Source organism: Rhinopithecus roxellana, chromosome 13, assembly GCF_007565055.1.
Source record: "Rhinopithecus roxellana isolate Shanxi Qingling chromosome 13, ASM756505v1, whole genome shotgun sequence".
NCBI lineage: Eukaryota > Metazoa > Chordata > Mammalia > Primates > Cercopithecidae > Rhinopithecus > Rhinopithecus roxellana.
Window position 1 is genome coordinate 20,951,951 of NC_044561.1, and position 20,393 is coordinate 20,972,343.

Genomic DNA, 20,393 nt, shown 5'->3' on the forward strand with positions numbered 1-20,393 from the left:
AGCCTGACAAACATGGTAAAACCCCGTCTCTACTAAAAATATAAAAATTAGCCTGGCGTGATGGCGGGTGCCTGTAATCCCAGCTACTCTGGAGGCTGAGGCAGGAGAATCCCTTGAACCTGGGAGACGGAAGTTGAAGTGAGCCGAGATCACGTCACTGCACTCCAGCCTGGGTGACAGAGCGAGACTCCATCTCAAAAAAAAAAAAAAAAAAAAAAAAAAAAAAAACCCATGGGAGAGCACAGCAGTAAAAAGGTAGGTAACAGGCCAGGCGTGGTGGCTCATGCCTGTAATCCCAGCACTTTGGGAGGCCAAGGTGGGCGGATCACCTGAGGTGGGCAGTTCGAGACCAGCCTGACCAACATGGAGAAACCCCGTCTTTACTAAAAATACAAAAATTTGCAGGGCGTGGTGGTGCATGCCTGTAATCCCAGCTACTCGGGAGGCTGAGGCTGGAGAATCACTTGACCCCAGGAGGCAGAGGTTGTGGTGAGCCAAGATCGTGCCATTGCACTCCAGTCTGGGTAACAGAGTGAAAGTCTGTCTCAAAAAAAAAAAAAAAAAAAAAAAAAGGTAGATAACAGTCTTACTGAAACACAAAAAGAAGTTTCTTGGTGCACTAATATAGAGTATAGAACTATTACCCTGTACAATCCACTGCCCTCCAGAGTTTACATCCTTTAAGGGGATGGTTTGCCTGGTCCTAGGGAGTCTAGGATTTAAGATTTTACTGAAAATGCCAGAATTGTTCTGTCTTCCCCCTTTGAAAGTTCCTTCCATTATGGACAACTTATGTCTACTTGTATGCTGGAATGATCTGTAATGTTGGTATTTAATCCAATCATAATCCCACTTAGGTATGTGAAAACATTTAGAATGCCAAACAACAGGAGAAAGAGGCTTTGTTTTCAATATGAGATAGTATTAGGATCTCTCACAACTTCCTATTTGGTTTTTCTTACTGAGAGATTGAATTATTAGAGTAAAATTCCAGCCTAGATAAGAAATAACTTAGCCGTTTAGCGTCCTGGCAAATTACACTCAGCACCCACTTTCTCAAAATGACAAATAACAAATCTTTCAAGTGGAAAAATCTTCCAAAGCATCCAGCCAATTGTGCAATGCAGCAAGCAGTGCAGGAGATTTTTCCCCCTATCTCTGCAGTAAAAAGAAAAAAAGTCTGAACTTATTAGCATAAGGTAACTTGACTCATATGCTAACTGCCACCGGTTCTGAACTTGAGTCCTTCTTGAAAAGCCACCTACATTTGACCTCAATAAAGTCAATAATTCTACAAGTACTCCCTCTCTCCTTTTTTTTTCAAAATGCATCTGCCATCTCCTTGCATCAGCACCTTGCTCAGTTAATGGAAAACATAAAAAGCAGGCAGGAGAGTAAAACTAATCACTTATCTGAGTCCTATCATCATAAATCAAACTATGATTACTTTCAACAGAATATGTGAACATGGTTTACAAACAGGTTTTTCCACTGGAAATCTGAGGTTCAGAGAGGTGTAATGGCTTGATAAATCACAACAGGGCAGTGCCCATGGTAACCAGAGCCTCCTACTTTAGGCCAATTATGGTCCCTTCCTTATCTTCCTTTCTGCCAGTGACTATGCATTCCATGAATCCTTGTAAGAACTCTGCAGGGTCAGCATTATTAGTCCCATTTTACCGATGAGAAATAAGGTCCAGAGAGCTACATATCTTGTCCAAGGTAGAAGTAGTTTAGCTAGAATTCAAGCCCAGGTCTGTCTTCTTTCAAAGCCCATGCACTTTCTACTACTGCTCTGCTACTCAAAGTGTGGTCCTTGGGCTGGTGGCACAGGCATCATCACCTGAGTTTGTTATTAATACAGAATTCTCAGTTCCATCCCAGAACTACTGAATCAGAACCCACATTTGTCAAAGATTCTCCAGGTCATTTATGTAAAATTAAAGTTTGGCAAGCTTTGCACCATACCATCCAGCCTCTCTGAATGTCACTACTATTATCCTTTTCTATAGATCAGTGGTTCTCAATGTGGTCATGGAGGTTGGGTAGGGAGAAAAAGGAGATTGGAGGGTGCCCTCCCTAACCCAGGGACACCTGACAATGTCTGAAGACATTTTTGGTTGTCACAACAACTGGGATGGGGTGGGGAAATGCTACTGCCATCTAGTAGGTAGAGGCCAGAGATCCTGCTAAACATCCTAGAACACACAAGACATCTCCCCACAACAAAGAATTATCCAGCCAAAATGTCAATCGTGCCAGGGTTGAAAAACCTTGCTCTAGCTGATAATACTGTCCAACATCTTTGGGTCTGGAATCTACTTAATGAAGGAAAAAGAAGAGCTTTTCCTGGCAAAATTATGGCTGAAAAAATGTCATACAAAATCCCTTTCCTGGACGGACATGGTGGTTCACACCTGTAATCCCAGCACTTTGGGAGACCAAGGCGGGCAGATCACCTGAAGTCAGTAGTTCAAGATCAGCCTGGCCAACGTGGTGAAAACCCGTCTCTACTAAAAATACAAAAATTAGCCGGGCACGGTGGTATGCGCCTGTAATCCCAGCTACTTGGGAGGCTGAGGCAAAAGAATCACTTGAGCCCGGGGTGGCGGAGGTTGCAGTGAGATGAGATCGCACCATTACACTCCAACCTGGGTGACAGAGCGAGACTCTGTCTCAAAAAAAAACCCCCAAAAAACTAAAATCCCTTCCCTTATAGGCTAGTCTCTCTTAACCTCTCACAACATCTAACATCTATCATACCCTAAAATTCACCCATTTAAAGTGCACAATTCAGTTTTTAGTATATTCACAGTGTATACAATCATCACCAGTTTTAGAATATTTTCATCACTTCATAAATAAAACCTTGTATATTTCAGCTATCACACCCTCTACCCCATCCACTTTTGCCAGCCCTGAGCAACTACTGATTTACCTTGTCTCTGTAGATATGCCTATTCTAGACTTGCATATGAATGGAATCATATGTGTCCTTTTGTGGCTGGTTTATTTCACTTAGCATAGTGTTTTCAAGGTCCATCCATGTTGCAGCACATGCTGGTACTTCATTCTATTTTATTGCCAAATAATTCCATAGTATGGATAGACCACATTTTGTTCATCCATTCATCAGCTGATGTATATTTGAACTGTTTCTATCTCCTGGCTATTATGAATAATACTACTATAAACATTCACACATACGTTTTTCTTGTAGACCTATGTTTTCATTTCTCTTGAGAAGACATCTGTAAGTTGAATTGCTGGATCATATGGTAACTCTGTTTAATTGTTTGAGGAACTGCCACAAGTGTTTTTCTTTTCATCTTTTTTGAGACTGGATCTCACTCTGCCACCCAGCCTGGAGTATAGCGCCACAATCACAGCTAACTGCAACCTCAAAATTGTGGGCTCAAGGAATCCTACCACCTTGGCCTCTCAAGTAGCTGTGACTATAGAAGAACGCTACCATACTCAGCTAATTTTCTTTCTTTCTTTTTTTGAGACAGGGCCTCGCTTTGATTACCAGGCTGGCAGTGCAGTGGTGCAGTCATGCCTCACTACAGCCTCTCCTGGGCTCAGGCGATCCTTCCACCTCAACCTCCCAAGTAACTGAGACTACAGGTGCGAGCCACCATGCCTGGCTAATTTTTAAATTTTCTGTAAAGAAAGGGTCTCACTTTGTTGCCCAGGCTGCTCTCGAAATTCTGGCTTCAAGTGATCCTCCCACCTTGGTCTCCCAAAGTGCAGGGATTACAGGTATGACCCACCATGCCTGGCTAACTAGTTTGCTTTTCAAACTGGCTGCACCATTTTACGTTCTTACCAGCAGTGTAAAAGGGTTCAAATTTCTCCATATTCGTTTTTTTTTTTTTTTTTTTTTTTCTCCACCCCAGGCTGGAGTGCAGTAGCACGATCTCAGCTCACTGTAACCTCCACCTCCCGAGTTCAAGTGATTCTTATGTCTCAGCCTCCAGAGTAGCCGGGACTACAAGTGCATGCCACCACGGCTCGCTAATTTTTGTATTTTTAGTAGAGATGGGGTTTTGCTATATTGGCCAAGGTAGTCTTGAACCCCTGGCCTCAAGCAATCCACCTGCCTCAGCCTCCCAAAGTGCTAGGATTACAGGCATGAGCCACCACACCCATCCTAATTTTTGTATTTTTAATATAGACAGGGTTTCACCATATTGGCCAGACTGGTCTCAAACTCCTGGCCTCAAGTAATCCATCCACCTCAGCATCCTAAAGTGCTCAGATTACTGGGGTGAGCCACCTCACCTGGCCCTTTGATCCATATTCAGTTTTTTTTTGGGGGGGGAACAGAGACTTGCCCTGTCACCCAGGCTAGAGTGCAATGGCATGATCTCAGCTCACTACAACCTCCTGGGTTCAAGTGATTCTCCTGCCTCAGCCTCCCGAGTAGCTGTGATTACAGGTTCCTGCCACCACGCCCAGCTAATTATTATTTATTTTATTTTATTTTATTTTTTTGAGATGGAGTCTCGCTCTGTTACCCAGACTGGAGTGCAGTGGTGCGATCTCAGCTCACAGCAAGCTCCACCTCCTGGATTCATGTCATTCTCTTGCCTCAGCCTCCAAAGTAGCTGGGACTACAGGTGCCCGCCACCATGCCCGGCTTTTTGTTTTTGTATTTTTAGTAATGGTGGGGTTTCACTGTGTTAGCCAGGATGGTCTCGATCTCCTGACCTCATGATCCACCCGCCTTGGCGTTCCAAAGTGCTGGGATTACAGGTGTGAGTCACCGTGCCCGGCCTAATTTATTTTTAGTAGAGATGGGGTTTCACCATGTTGACCAGGTTCGTCTTGAACTCCTGACCCCATGATCCGCCCACCTCAGCCTCCCAAAATGCTGGGATTACAGGTGTGAGCCACCACGCCCAGCCATGAGTTAATTTTTGTGTATGGTGTGAGGTAAGGGTTTAATTTCATTTTTTTTTTTGCATGCGGCTATCCAGTTGTCTCAGATCCATTTGTTGAAAGGACTATTCCAGCTGGGTGCAGTGGCTCACACCTGTAATTCCAGCACTTTGGGAGGCTGACGCAGGCAGATCATGAGGTCAGGAGTTCGAGACTAGCCTGGCCAACATAGTGAAACCCTGTCTGTACTAAAAATACAAAAATTAGTCGGGCATTGTGGCAGGTGCCTGTAGTCCAGGTATTCAGAAGGCTGAGGCAGGAAAATCACTTGAACGAGGTGGAGGTTGCAGTGAGCCAAGATTGCAACACTGCACTCCAGCCTAGATGACAGAGTGAGACTCCATCTCAAAAAAAAAAAAGAAAGACAGAAAGGACTATTCCTTCTCACAGTCTGTGGCATGTAGCAAGAAAAGACAAGACAAGACAAGACAATTCTCCCTCGCTGAATGGTCTTGGCACCCTCGTCAAGAATCAGGTGACCATGAACTCTCAACTCTATTCTACTGGGTTTATTTCTGGACTCTCAATTCTATCCCGCTGATCTATACATTTATGCTTACACCAGTACCACACTGTCTTTTTTTTTTTTTTTTTTTTTTGAAATGGAGTCTCACTCTGTCCCCCAGGCTGGAGTGCAGTAGCACAATCACGACTCTCTGCAATCTCCACCTCCTGGGTTCAAGGGATTCTTGTGCCTCAGTCCTCCCAAGTAGCTTGGACTACAAGGGTGCACCCCCATGCTCAGCTAATTTTTGTATTTTTGGTAGAGACAAGATTTCGCCATGTTGCCCAGGCTGGTCTCGAACTCCTGACCTCAAGTGATCTGCCCATCTTGGCCTCCCAAAGTGTTGGGATTATAGGTATGAGCCACTGTGCCTGGTGACATTGTCTTGATTATAGTTGTTTTATAGTATGTCTTGAAATCACAAAGTGTGAGTCTTTCTGCTTGTTCTTTTTCAAGATTTAGCTATTGTGGGTCCCTTACGATTCCATATGAATTTCTGAATTGACTTGTCAATTTCTTTCTTTTCTTTTCTTTTTTTTTTGAGACGGAATTTTGCTCTTGTTGCCCAAGCTGGAGTGCAATGGCGCGTAATCTCGGCTCACCACAAGCTCCGCCTCCCAGGTTCAAGTGATTCTCCTGCCTCAGCCTCCCAAGTAGTTGGGATTACAGGCATGCACCACCACACCTGGCTAATTTTGTACTTTTAGTAGACACGGGGTTTTTCCATGTTGGCCAGGCTGGTCTCAAGTGATCCGCCTGCCTCGGCCTCCCAAAGTGCTGGGATTACATGCATGAGCCACCACACTTGGTGACTTGTCAATTTCTACAATGAAATGAACTGGGATTCTGACGGGGATTATGTTGAACGTGTAGATCAATCTCCAAAGTACTGCCAACTTGACAATGTTACATCTTATGATCCATGAACAAGAGCTATTTTCTACTTATTTATATCTTCCTTCTTTTAAAAATGTTTTATAGGCCAGGCATGGTGGCTCACACTTGTAATCCCAGCACTCTGAAGGGCCAACATGGAAGGATTGCTTGAGGTCAGGTTCAAGACCAGTGTGGGTAACACAGGGAGACTATCTCTACAAGAAATTAAAAAAAAAAAAAAAAATAGCTAGGGATGATCGTGCATGCCTGTGGTCCAAGCTGCTTGGGAGGCTGACGTAGGAGGATCACTGGAGCCTGGAAGGTCTAGGCTGCACTGAGCCATGATTGCACCATTGCACTTGCTCTCACTTCAGCGCAAGCCCGAGAAAAAAAAAATCAATTAAATCATTTAAAAGGCCAGGCTGGGCGCATTGGCTCATGCCCGTAATCCCAGCACTTTGGGAGGCTGAGGTGGGTGGATCACCTGAGGTCAGGAGTTGGAGACCAGCCTGGCCAACATGGTGAAACCCCGTCTATACTAAAAATACAAAAATTAGCCAGGCTTGGTGGTGCACACCTGTAGTCCCAGCTACTCAGGAGGCTGAGGCAGGAGAATCTCTTGAACCTAGGACTCAGAGGCTGCAGTGAGCTAAGATCATACCACCATGCCCCAGCCTGGGCAACAGAGCAACACCCCATCTCAAAAAAAAAAATTAATTAATTGATTGATTGATTAAGGCAGGCGTGGTGGCTCACGCCTGTAATCCCAGCACTTTGGGAGGCCGAGGCGGGCGGATCACAAAGTCAGGAGATCGAGATCATCCTGACTAACACGGTGAAACCCTGTCTCTACTAAAAAAAATACAAAAAATTAGCCGGGTGTGGTGGCACATACCTGTAGTCCCAGCTACTTGGGAGGCTGAGGCAGGAGAATCGCTTTAACCTGGGAGGCAGAGGTTGCAGTGAGCTGAGATCACACCACTACACTCCAGCCTGGACGACTGAGTGAGACTGTTTTAAAAAAAAAAACCAAAAATGTTTTACAGCTTTTAGAGTATAAGTTTTACACTTTCTTTTACACAACTGTCAGAGGATGGAAAAAAAAGATACTTCTCTTGTTATAAGTATTTTTATTTTTTAGGTTATAACAAATGGAATTTTCTTTTTTTCTTTTTTTTTTTTTTTTGAGACGGAGTCTCACTGAGTCTCACTCTGTTGACTGGGCTGGAGTGCAGTGGCCGGATCTTAGCTCACTGCAAGCTCCGCCTCCCGGGTTCATGCCATTCTCCTGCCTCAGCCTCCCGAGTAGCTGGGACTACAGGCGCCCGCCACCTCGCCCGGCTAGTTTTTTGTATTTTTTAGTAGAGACAGGGTTTCACAGTGTTAGCCAGGATGGTCTCGATCTCCTGACCTCGTGATCCGCCCGTCTCGGCCTCCCAAAGTGCTGGGATTACAGGCTTGAGCCACCGCGCCCGGCAAATGGAATTTTCTTAATTTCCTTTTCAGGTTGTTCATTCCAAGTGGATACATTTACAACTAAGTTTTGTATAATGACCTTGTGTCCTACAACGTTACTAAACTAATAATTTATTAGCTCCAATACTTTTTTAGTGGATTCCTCAGGGTCTATATGCAAGATCACGTCATCTGCAAACAGAAATGATCTTACTTGTTCCCTTCCAATATAGATGTCTTTTATTGCATTTTCTTGCCTAATTGCCCTGGCTAGAACCTCCAGCACAATGCTGAATAGAAGTGATGAAAGTAGATCTCTTATTCCTAATCTTAAGGATAAGCATACAGTATTTCACTATTTTGTCTGTTTGTTTGTTTGTTTGTTTGCTTGTTTTGAGACGGAGTCTCGCTCCGTTGCCCAGCCTGGAGTGTGCAGTGGTGCTATCTCAGCTCACTGCAACCTCTGCCTCCCAGGTTCAAGCAATCCTCCCACGTAAGCCTCCAGAGTAGCTACGATTACAGGTATGCACCACCATACCTGGCTAATTTTTCTCTTTTTTTTTTTTGTATTTTTAGTAGAGACAGGGTTTCACCATGTTGGCCAGGCTGTTCTTGAACTCCTGACCTCAAGTGGTCTGCCCAACTTGGCCTCCCAAAGTGCTAGGATTACAGGCGTGAGCCACCGTGCCTGGCCTCAGTCTTTCACTATTATGAAGTTAGCTGTGGGTTTTTCATAACTACTGTTTATCATGTTGAGGAACTCCTCTTCTCTTCTTAGTTTATTTAGTGTTTTTATCATGAAAAACATGCTGAATTTTGTCAAATGCTTTTTCTGTGTCTACTGAGATGACAATGTGATTTTTGTTTTTTATTCTACTGATATTATGCATTACATTATTTACATTAATTCATTTTTGGACGTTAAACCAACTTTGCACTCCTAGAATAAATCCTGGTTGTTTATGGTATATAATTCTTTTTATATGTTACTGGACTCAGTTTGCTAGTATTTTTGTTGAGGATTTTTGCTTCCACATTTGTAAGATATATTTGTCTATAGTTTTATTTTCTTGTAATGTCTTTGTCTGATTTTGGCAACAGGGTAATACCAGTTTCATAAAATTCATTTATAAGTATTTTCTCCTCTTTTTCATTTTTGAAGAATTTGTGAAGAATGCGAAGAACTGTAGTAATTTTTCTTGAAATGTTTGATAGAATTCAGTGGTGAAGCTATCAGGACCTCTAGTAAGTAGAGCCTGGGCTTTGCTTTTCTTTTCTTTTTTCTTTTTTTTTTTTTTTTTGAGATAGAGTCTTGCTCTGTCGCCCAGGCTGGAGTGCAGTGGTGCGATCTCAGCTCACCACAACCTCCAACTCCTGGGTTCAAGTGATTCTCCTGCCTCAGCCTCCTGAGTAGCTGGGACTACAGGCGCACACCACTATGCTTGGCTAATTTTTGTATTTTTAGTAGAGACAGGGTTTCACCATATTGGACAGGCCGGTCTTGAATTCCTGACCTCGTGATCTGCCCGCCTCGGCTTCCCAAAGTGCTGGGATTACAGGCATGAGCCACTGCGCCCAGCCTCTTTTCTTTTTTTTAAGAGACAGGGTCTCACTCTATCATCCTGGCTGAAGTACTGTGGCACAATCATACCTCACTACCTCCTCAACCTCCTGGGATCAAGTGATCCTCTCAACTTAACCTCCTGAGTAGCTGGGACTCCAGGCTCACACCACCATGCCTAGCTGATTTCATATATATTATGTATATCTTAGAGTTGGGGTCTCACTATGTTGCCCAGGTTGGTCTCAAGTTCCTGGCCTCAAAAGATCCTCCTGCCTTGACCTACCAAAGTGCTGAGATTACAGGCAACAGCCACTGTGCCCAGGTCTCTCTCTCTCTATTTATTTATTTTTTAATGGTACACTATCGTACCAAAACTTATATTTTTAAATTCCATTCGACTCATATTACTAAGCATATAAACAAATCACACATAACATAAAATAGAAAAAAACATGAAAACTTCCTTTGCTTTTGGAAAACAGCTGAGAAACAACAAAATTCTTTTCAGAAATACAGAAAAAAATTGTTTTTGTAGTGTAGCTAATATGCCCTCCTTAGACATTAAGACACTTTCCTGTTTGTAACCTTAATGCAGCCATATTTTTACTCTTTATAAAAATCAAGGCTCTCAATAAAAACAGTATCTCACTCACTAATAATTAAAGTGTTTCACTGAAAATGTAGTCATACACACCAATTTCTAACTTCTTAGAATACTCTGTACAATCAATCATAATCACTGAAATGAATAACTGCTTGACTAATCAACTATTGATTAGTCCACAGTGCCAAATACTGAACTGAGGTTCCTGGTTTGATGGCAAGGCCAACCTTCATCCCATTCTCCCGATTGTCTTTAATCAAAGTCCCTGGGTTCTCAGTAGCCTCGAGCTGAAAGATGTACTGATTGGCTCCTCTTACAGTCACTGGCTTTACCCACTGTTCTGGCTTGGACACCATCACGTGCATGTTCGTCCATTACATCCAGGTGGAGATAATCGACCTGCGAGTCTAGCATCCAGAGGTACTGGGCCCCTAAATTGGCCAGGTAGCGTTGAGGATGGACGGGCCAATCTTGCAGCCCGATGCCATACACTGATTCCCAAGAGCAAGTTACTCCACAAATCCCCTTAATTACTAATTTAATATCTTTACTTGTTATAGGTCTATTCAGATGGTGTCTCTTCTTGCGTCAATCTTGGTAGTTTATGTCTTTCTAGGAGTTTGTCCATTTCATTGAAGTTATCTAAGGGCATTCAACTGCCATTTTACTTTTTTTTTTGTATGTGCTTCACATCTTTTTTTTTTTTTTTTTTTTTTTCAGGTAGAGGGGATGGAGTCTCGCTCTGTCACCCAGGTTGGAGTGCAGTGGCATGATCTCGGCTCACTGCAACCTCTGCCTCCTGGGTTCAAGTGATTTCCCTGCCTCAGCCTCCCAAGTAGCTGGGATTACAGGCATGTGCCACCATGCATGGCTAATTTTTGTATTTTTAGTAGAGACAGGGTTTCACCATGTTGGCCAGGCTAGTCTCAAACTCCTGACCTCAGGTGACCTGCCCACCTCGGCCTCCCAAAGTGCTGGGATTAGAGGCGTGAGCCACTGCACCTGACGTATTTCACATTCTTTTTATTTCTCTATTCCTCCTTTACTACTTTCTATTAATTTAAGTGCATATTTTCTAATGAAACATTTAAATTTATTTAACAATTATTTCACTAGTTTTTCAGGCTTTTGTTTTTTTAGTGGTTGCTTTGGGATTTACTATGTAATCTCAACATATCAGAATCAGCTTCAGATTGGCCGTGCATGGTGGCTCATGCCTGTAATCCCAGCACTTTGGGAGTCCAAGGCGGGCAGATCACCTGAGTTTAGGAGTTCAAGATCAGCCTAGCAAACATAGTGAAACCCTGTCTCTACTAAAAAAATACAAAAATTAGCCAGTGTGGTGGCGCATGCCTGTAATCCCAGCTATTCAGAAGGCTGAGGCAGGAGAATCACTTGAACCCAGAAGGCGGAGGTTGCAGTGAACCAAGATCATGGCATTGGACTCCAGCCTGGGCAATAGAGCAACACTCCGTCTCGCAAAAAAAGGAAAGAATCAGCTTCAGGTTTATGCTAGCTTAATTCCAGTGATATATAGTCATATTTACTTAGGAGTTATTCCTATATAACTCCATTCCTTTTCCCCCTTTTTCATGGCCTTATTGTTATACATGTATCTATTACATATCCATCTATTAAACTTACATACCCAATAAAAGATTTTTGTTCTGTTTTGTTTTTTGAGATGGGAGCTTCACTCGTTGCCCAGGCTGGAGTGCAATGGTACAATCTTGGCCCACTGCAACCTCTACCTCTCGGGTTCAAGTGATTCTCCTGCCTCAGCCTCCTGAGTAGCTGGGATTACAGGCATGCATCATCACGCCTAGCTAATCTTGCTATTTTTAGTAGAGACGGGTTTCTCCATGTTGGTCAGGCTGTTCTTGATCTCCTGACTTCAGGTGATTCGCTCGCCTCGGCCTCCCAAAGTGCTGGGATTACGGGTGTAATCCTAGCATGGTCAAAATGTTGTTACAGTTGTTATTTTAAGATCTGTAGCCATTTCCTTAGCCCATAGAGCTTTGCTCCCACCCAGCTCCTTTGTGCTGTTATTGGCAAATGTATTACACATACATTTTTTGTAAGCCCAACAAAACATTATATACATACTGTTTATATGATTGTTTCTTAATCAGTTAAGAGGAGAAAAATATGCATTTATACTGTCTTTCATAATTACATAATTACCTTTACCAGTGTTCTTTGTTTATTTGTATGGATTTAAATTACTGTCTGGTGTCTCTTGCTTTCAGCCTGAAGAATTTACTTCAATATTTCCTCTAGGGCAGGTCTTCAAGCAATAAATCCTCTCAGCTTTTGGCTTTTGTTTATCTGAGAAATTTCAACTTTTGTTTATTTTTTTCTTTATGAGATGGAGTCTCACTCTATTGCCCAGGCTAGAGTGCAATGGTGCAATCTTGACTCACTGCAACTTCTACCTCCTGGGTTCATGAAATTCTCCTGCCTCAGCCTCCCAACTAGCTGGGATTACAGGTGTGCACCACCACGCCCAGCTAATCTTTCTATTTTTAGTAGAGACAGGGTTTCATCATGTTGTTCAGGCTGGTCTTGAACTCCTGACCTCAGGTGACCCACCCACCTCAACCTCCCAATGCGCTGGGATTACAGGTATGAGCCACTGCGCCTGGCCATCATCTTCATTTTGAAATGTCCAGTTCATCTATATCTAGCTTTGCTAAATACAGGATTCTTAGTTGATGGGATTTTTCTTAGAGTATTTTGAAGATGTTATCCCACTGTCTACGGCCCTTACGGTTTCTACTGAGAAATCTGCTGTTAATCTTATTGGGGCTCCCTTGAAAGTGATGGATCCTTTTTTTCTTTTGGTTTTCAAGATTTTCTTCTCATCTGACTGTCAGCATTTTTAGCATGATATGTCTTTTTGTGGATCTCTGTATTTATCTTACTTGGAGTTCATTAAGCTTTCTAAATGTATAGGTTAATGTTTTTCAAAAAATTTGGGAAGTTTCAGCCTTTTTTTTCCAAAGGTTTTTTCTGCTTCCTTTTCTATCCTCTTCTGGTATTCCCATTATGCATATGTTGGCATGCTTAGTGATCTCCCACATTTCTGAGGCTCTGCTCATTTTTCTTCATTCTTTTCTTCTAATCTTCAGCATGCGTAATCTCTATCAATCTATTTTTTTTTTTTTTTTTTTTTTTTGAGATAGAGTCTCACTCTGTCGCCCAGGCTAGAGTGCAGTGGTACAATCTCTGCTTACCGCAACCTCTGCCTCCCGGATTCAAGCAATTCTCCTGCTTCAACCTCCCAAGCAGCTGGGATTACACACACCCACCATCATGCCCCACTAATTTTTGTAGAGACAAGGTTTCAGCATGTCGGCCAGGCTGGTCTTGAACTCCTGACCTCAGGTGATCCACTCGCCTCAGCCCCCCAAAGTGCTCCCAAAGCCACTGTGCAGTGGCTGAGGCAGGAGAATTGCTTGAACCGGGGAGGCAGAGGTTGCAGTAAGCCGAGATTGCACCACTGCACTCCAGCCTAGGCAACAGAGCGAGACACCGTCTCAAAAAGAAAAAAAAAAAAAATCACTAATTCTTTCCTCACCCAGTTCAAATCTATTATTGAGTCCCTCTAGTGCATTTTAAAATTTGTTATTGTACTTTCTTTCTATTTTTTTCTTTTTTTGAGATGGAGTCTCACTCTGTCACCCAGGCTGGAGTGCAGTGGCGCAATCTCGGCTCACTGCAACCTCCGCCTCCCAGGGTCATGCAATTCTCCTGCCTCAACCTCCCGAGTAGCTGGGACTACAGGTGCCGGCCACTACGCACAGCTAATTTTTGTATTTTTAGTAAAGATGGGGTTTCACCATGTTGGTCAGGCTGGTCTCGAACTCCTGACCTCAGGTGATCACCAGCCTCAGCCTCCCAAAGTGCTGGGATTACAGGCGTGAGCCACCCTGCCCAGTTGTTATTGTACTTTCAACTCCAGAATTTTCATTTTTTTATAATTTCCATATCTTTATTGATATTCTTTAATTGATGAAACAGTGTCATACTGTCCTTTACTTCTTTGTCATCACATTTTCCTTTAGTACTGTGAAACTAATGGCTAGTTTGAAGCCTTTTTCATTAAATCTGGCCCCTTGTCTCACAGGCAATTTCTGTTGCCAGCTTTTTTTCAGTGTATGTGTCATATTTTCCTGTTTCTTTGTATGTCTCATAATTTTTTGTTGAAAATGACATTTTAGATAATATACTGTAGCAACTTTGGGGACTGGTATCCCCTCTCCAGTGCTAATTGTTATTTCTTTAATAACTGGCTGGATTATTTGAGTGAAATCCATTTCCCCTGAAGAGTGTTAAGGCCTATGATATTGCTCTTCAGGGAGGTGCAGCTTTGGGTATGCCCACAGTCACCCTGGGATGACAGTGGTTTTGGTAGGGTTCTCTTCTTTTTTCTCCTTGACCACACCCAGCTATGACGCTCCACTAATTGGGGTATATTGTTCTATTATTTTCAACAACGCACTGAGGCATAACTTGCTCTTGCTCTACAAACTGATAAAATCAAATTGTGCCTGTTTGGAGGAAAGCATTTTTTTCCACCTCCGCCACATACTTTACTTTTCAAATTGTTTTTTTATTGATTCATAATAGTTGTACATATGTTGGGGGTACCTGCGGTATTTTGATACATTAATATACAAGGTATAATGATACAACCAGGGCAGGAGGGACATCCATCACCTCAGAGGTCTGTGGTGCATGTTTTGTTTTGTTTTGTGACAGGACAGAGTTTCACTCTGTCACCCAGGCTGGAGTGCAATGGCATGATCTTGGCTCACTGCAACTTCCACCTCCCGGTTTACGTGATTCTCTTGCTTCGGCCTCCCAAATAGCTGGGATTACAGGTGTATGCCACCATGTCCAGCTAATTTTTGTATTTTTAGTAGAGACGGGGTTTCACCATATTGGCCAAGCTGGTCTTGAACTCCTGACCTCAGATGATCTGCCTGCCTCAGCCTCCCAAAGTGCTGGGATTACAGGCGTGAGCCACCATGCTATGGTCAACGTTTGATCCTTATTCTGATCCTAGAAGGGCTTCTCCCAGCTGTCTTATTCCCCAATTCTTTCCAGTAAACCAGGAGACCTACAGTCTAGGCTGCATTTCCATTAAATCCGTAAATCTCCCAATTGCCTCTCATCAAAACCTTCACATCTCCAAATTGCCCTTAGGCATGAATTTCTACACACTGTATTGCAAATGAAGTCACTACCATTGGAAAGAGATTAGGAGCTATCTGTTTTAGGGCCTGCTTCTCTCCTCAGGCAAAATCCCGGAGAAAGGCTCTGGAGCTGGGGGGAAGGAGCGTGGAGAGCTTCTGAGAGATAGCCGCACTCTAGGAACTGAGCACTTGGTGGAAGGAGGCAGGGGACCACAACAACCTGAGGCTCAGCCTGCTAGAACTGGTGGATGAGCAATTGGGGCGCCAGTAGTTTCAGTATGCCATGCCCAAGGTACAATCCTGTTCCACAAGTAGGGACTAGGTGGAAGAAGGGAGCTCCAACTTTAGCCGGGCGCGGTGGCTCACCCCTGTAATCCCAACACTTTGGGAGGCCGAGGCAGGCGGATCACCTGAGGTCGGGAGTTCAAGACCAGCCTGACCAGCATGGAGAAACCCGTCTCTAATAAAAATACAAAATCAGCCAGACGTAGTGGGGCAAGCCTACAATCCCAGCTACTCGGGAGGCTGAGGTGGGAGAATCGCTTGAACCTGGGAGGCGGAGGTTGCGGTGAGGCGAGATCACACCATTGCACTCCAGCCTGGGCAAAAAGAGCAAAACTCCATCTCAAAAGAAAAAAAAAGGGAGCTCCAACTTTCAGTTGCACTCACACAGGTTTTAACCTCAGCAACAAGCAGCTCTGGGTAGGATAAGAAATGCTGATGTCCAGCTTTTCCTGGGAAGAAAGCATTTGATTTGGGAGCTGAGGGAGCGGTGCCCCATGTTTCGGTCTGCAATAGTCTGGAGTAGAAGCTCTACCTCACTAAGCTAGGAGTGGGTAAGGAGGGAATGATCTTGGTTCAAATACCATATCCTCTCATCTTTCTTACCGAATTTGTAGATTTTCTTGAATAGGTGTTTCATTTGTTGTTTGCCCTCAGGACCATTGCCAGAAGGTTTAAATAGTTGATTTTAATAAAGAATTTTTGGGCCAGACATGGTGGCTCCGTCTGTAATCCCATCACTTTGGGAGTCCAAGGCCAGCGGATTGCTGAGGTCAGGAGTTCAAGATCAGCCTAGGCAACATGGCAAAACCCTTGTCTCTACAAAAATTAGCTAGGTGAGGCTGGGCACGGTGGCTCACATCTGTAATAGCACCACTTTCCCACCACTTTGGGAGGCCCAGGTGGGCTGGTCACGAGGTCAGGAGTTCAAGATCAGCCTGCCCAATATGTTGAAACCCTGTCTCTACTAAAAATAGAAAAATTAGCCAGACGTGATGGCACATGCCTGTAATCCCAGCTACCTGGAAGGCTGAAGCAGGAGAACTGCTTGAACCTGGGAGGTGGAGGTGGCAGTGAGCCGAGATCGCGCCATTGCACTCCAGCCCAGTGCACTCTGGATGGCAGAACGAGACTACATCTCAAAAAAAAAAAAAAAAATTAGCCAGGTGTGGTGCACACACCTGTGGTCCCAGTTACTCAGGAGGCCAAGGCAGGAGGACTGATTGAGCCACGGAGGTCAGTCGGGGTTGCAGTGCGCCATGATCACACTACTGCATGCCAGCCTGGGTGGCAGAGTGAGACTGTCTCAAAACGAAAGAATTTTCACCAGTTTTACAGAGGAGTGGGTTCCCTAAGCTGTCATGCTGGAAGCTGATCTTATCTAAGGCTGCTTTTGTGTTACAGTGACAGAGCTGAAGAGCTGAATAGCTCCAACAGAGATTCTCTAGTCTACAAAGTTGAAAATATTTACTATGTGGTCCTGTACAGAAAAAGCATGCCAACCCTTGGTTACTGCTGCCAATGCTGCTGGTCCACAAACCACACCTTTAGTAGCAAGAACTTAAATTACTTGAGAAGCAGTACTGTACCGGCTGTGAGCTTAGTTCAAAACCCCACCTTGCCATTTACTAGATAAATGGGTTTGTTCTGAGGATTAAATGTGCAAATGTCTGGCACTTTGAAAATACTGAACAACTGATAGCTGTTAATCATCATGTTGGAAACTATGTGGAAAGTAAGTATGAGATATTATATCGTTCTTCAAAGGGTTTTTTTTCCAGAATATGTAAGCTTTAGAAAAGGAAAACAAGTATTGGCTTTCCAATAAACAAGACGCAACTTCTAATACCTGGGTACATAACAATATTACCTAATGAAAGAATAAACTTTCAAGCGGTTAAGCGTAAGCCTAACTTAAGCCTGACACTGAAATCCGGAATTTTCTATCACAGGAGCATCCAGCTTCTTCCAATAACAATGAATGAAAATAACATTCAGGAAATGCTAAAACCCAAAAGCCCTAAAAAAAGCAGCAATCATCTTTAACATGAGGTTTTGGGCCTAGTTGGCTCCTTCCGGTTCTGCCCGTCTCTAGCTACACCCATTAAGATGATATAAAGAGAACCTCTCGAGTTTCCACCTCGACTGTCACCGCAGCAGTCGGGGCCGCCGGCCGGTTACCTCGCAATTGAACTCCATCTCGGCGTCCATGGTGACGATCCGCACGGTGAACGTCTTGGGTTGCTTCCTCTTGAGAGAGCTGAAGCTCATGCGGGAAGCGATGGCCCCAGCCATGGCTCGGGGCTTAGGCCCGGGACCCTCGCGCCCCAAGGCCTGCACTCTGAGCCCTTTAGCCCCCCTGGAGTTGCTGCACAGGCCTCAGGGCCACCATGGTGGCCGGCTGGCCGGCCCGGGAACGGTCTGGGCTGCGCGGGTCCCCAGCGGCCAGCATGGGCCGCGAGGACCCTGCCCGGGCGGAAAGCGGAGTTGGGGGGCGGGCCCTGACGGCTCCTGGGAGGGCACGGGAGCCGGGACCGTCGGTGCAGGCGCGACCTGGCACTCCGGGATTCAGGCCGGAGATGCCGGGGACGCCTCGGGCCGGGAACCCTAGACGGCAGCGGCCCAGACTCTGCGCGCCTCTCAGCGGCAGACTAGGGTCGCGGGGCCGCGCTGCAGTCGGGCGCGTATGCGCGCGCGTGGCTGTCACCGTCCTCACTCCGCGCGCCCGCGGGAAACGTACCCTCCCCACAGCCCGGGGCCTGCTCCCGGCCCCGCCCTCAGGTCTCCCAGACCACTACGCACAGCGCAACCGAACCGGAGGCTGCCGCCTGGTTTCTGCGACCTGGATGCTGCGATTGGCTGGGAAGACCAAGGTAGGCAGGACTTTCCCGCTCCGTCCCGCCTCCTTCGGGGTGACTCCACCAATGGAAAGTTTCACTCTAACGGCAAAAGCAGGCCTGGGCTCGGCGTTGAGTGGCTACAGTGGCAGTCACTCCGAACGCTTTTGTGCCACACTAACAAGACTGGTTGAGGCGGCGGACCTCCACTGTCTTTTCCCGGGAAACCACGTAGAAGCTGGATCCCGGGCGCGGGAATTGGGTCCTTCGTTGGCCCAGGGAGGGACTGTCTGGGTTCAAGTAGGCTCCGAGTGTGGCGCCCCAGGGGATCGCACTTCGGACACCCGGCGAATATTCTTGTTTGACAGTTAATCACATATACCGACCCCTAAGCTTCTCAAACTTTCAAGACGCTTGTGGAGGCCTGTTAGATTTGCTGGCACTTTTCCGCCCTATCCCTCTGCTTCCCTTTAGAATCATTATGTTTTGGGGGGGAGTGGTGGGGGACGGAGTTTCGTTGTTGCCCAGGCTGGAGTGCAATGGCGCGATCTCGGATCACTGCAACCTCCGCCTCCCGGGTTCAAGCGATTTTCCTGCGCCAGCCTCCCGAGTAGCTGGGATAACAGGCATGCGCCACCACGCCCGGCTAATTTTGTATTTTTAGTAGAGACGGGGTTTCTCCATGTTTGTCAGGTTGGTCTCGAACTACCCACCTCAGGTGATCCGCCCGCCTCGGCCTCCCGAAGGGCTGGGATTACAGGCGTGAGCCACCACGCCCCGCCTAGAATTAATATTAATGGTTATACCTACCTCGTGAGGTTGTTGAATTTCAGCGCACTGAATACATATAAGGCTTTAGAATGGAGCCTGGCATCCTATGAAATTGCTGAATTTGGGTGGAAAATGAAAGCATTCTTCATTTTATACTCTGATGCCCATTTTTGAACCATATTCATGTATTATTTATTTAGTGTCATCAAGGGTTGTAACGGGTGTAGGGGGATAATTATACCTTACTGTACTTAGATAAATTCTATTTTAAAATAGCTCTTAGTAGTCAAATAGGGACAATTTACTGTGTTTTTTCTTTTGTTTTTCGTTTTGAGACAGTTTTGCTCTCGTTGCCCAGGCTGGAGTGCAATGGGGCTGTCTCGGCTCACTGCACCCTCCGTCTCCCAGGTTCAAGCGATTATCATGCCTCAGCCTCCCCAGTAGCTGGGATTACAGACGCCCCCCCGCCCCACCACGCCCGGCTAATTTTTGTATTTTTAGTAGGAACGGGGTTTTAGCATGTTGGCCAGGCTGGTCTCGAACTTCGATCTCAGGTGATCTGCCCACCTTGGCCTCCCAAAGTGCTGGAATTACAGGCGTGAGCCACCGCGCCCCGTTTTCTGAGTTTTAACTGAACAATAATCTCTCCATAAATGTTAACTAGCGTTAACATCACCCCGACTCCACAGGTGAAGATACCGAGAGATATGATGGAGCCACTCGCTGGCTATAATGCAGACAGCGAAAGGTAAAACTAGGACTCAAACCCAGGTCTGTCCCACCCAGAGCCTGCCGGTTAGCACTGTGCTGCCCTGCTTCCAAATTATCCCTACTACAGACTTGGGAAATGTGAATTACAGTTCCAGAGTACTCAGCAGACATTGTTGCTGTAACGGTATATTAATGGAATAAATCTAGCTCTTCTGCACGGACCCCTGCTGTGCCAGGAAGCACCGGCCAGGCCTCAGGAATGGTTTGCTGCCACAACCAGTGAGGCTGCTGTGGGAACTTTATGTCCTGCCTTCTGCTAGCAAATTCTCCCCACCAAAACTGATTGTTTGGGGCCGTATGGGCTTAGCATGGGAGTGTCTTCATTATCATCGCTTCAGGTGGAGAGAACTGGGCTGGGTTTTCTGGGCTCCCCACAGGGACAACAAATCGGCTGCTGATAGAAAATACGTGACACTGGCCGGGCGCGGTGGCTCACGCCTGTAATCTCAGCACTTTGGGAGGCCGAGGCGGGCGGATCACAAGGTCAGGAGATCGAGACCATCTCTGGCTGACACAGTGAAACCCCGTCTCTACTAAAAATACAAAAAATTAGCCGGGCGTGGTGGCGGGCGCCTGTAGTCCC

The 20,393-nt window shown here is 45.4% G+C and overlaps 2 protein-coding genes across 4 annotated transcripts in view; both read right to left on the reverse strand.

The window, feature by feature from the left end:
- NF2 (neurofibromin 2) overlaps positions 1-18,168 on the reverse strand; it is a 100,083-nt gene extending 81,915 nt beyond the window's left edge. Inside the window, exon 1 of one of the 3 annotated variants that reach the window (XM_010359414.2) lies at positions 17,613-18,168. In XM_010359414.2, coding sequence (XP_010357716.1) covers positions 17,613-17,726 — 114 coding nt within the window. In that variant the 5' untranslated portion in view covers positions 17,727-18,168. The remainder of the gene's footprint in view (positions 1-17,612) is intronic. The other 2 variants (XM_010359409.2, XM_030914872.1) reach the window with 2 other exon arrangements.
- LOC115892833 lies at positions 17,769-19,921 on the reverse strand. Its single transcript, XM_030915302.1, has 2 exons — positions 19,898-19,921; positions 17,769-18,225 (listed from the first exon to the last, which is right to left on the reverse strand). The coding sequence occupies exons 1-2, from the start codon at positions 19,919-19,921 to the stop codon at positions 17,782-17,784; spliced, it is 468 nt and encodes a 155-aa protein (XP_030771162.1). The 3' UTR covers positions 17,769-17,781.
- Between the last annotated feature and the right edge of the window lie 472 nt (positions 19,922-20,393).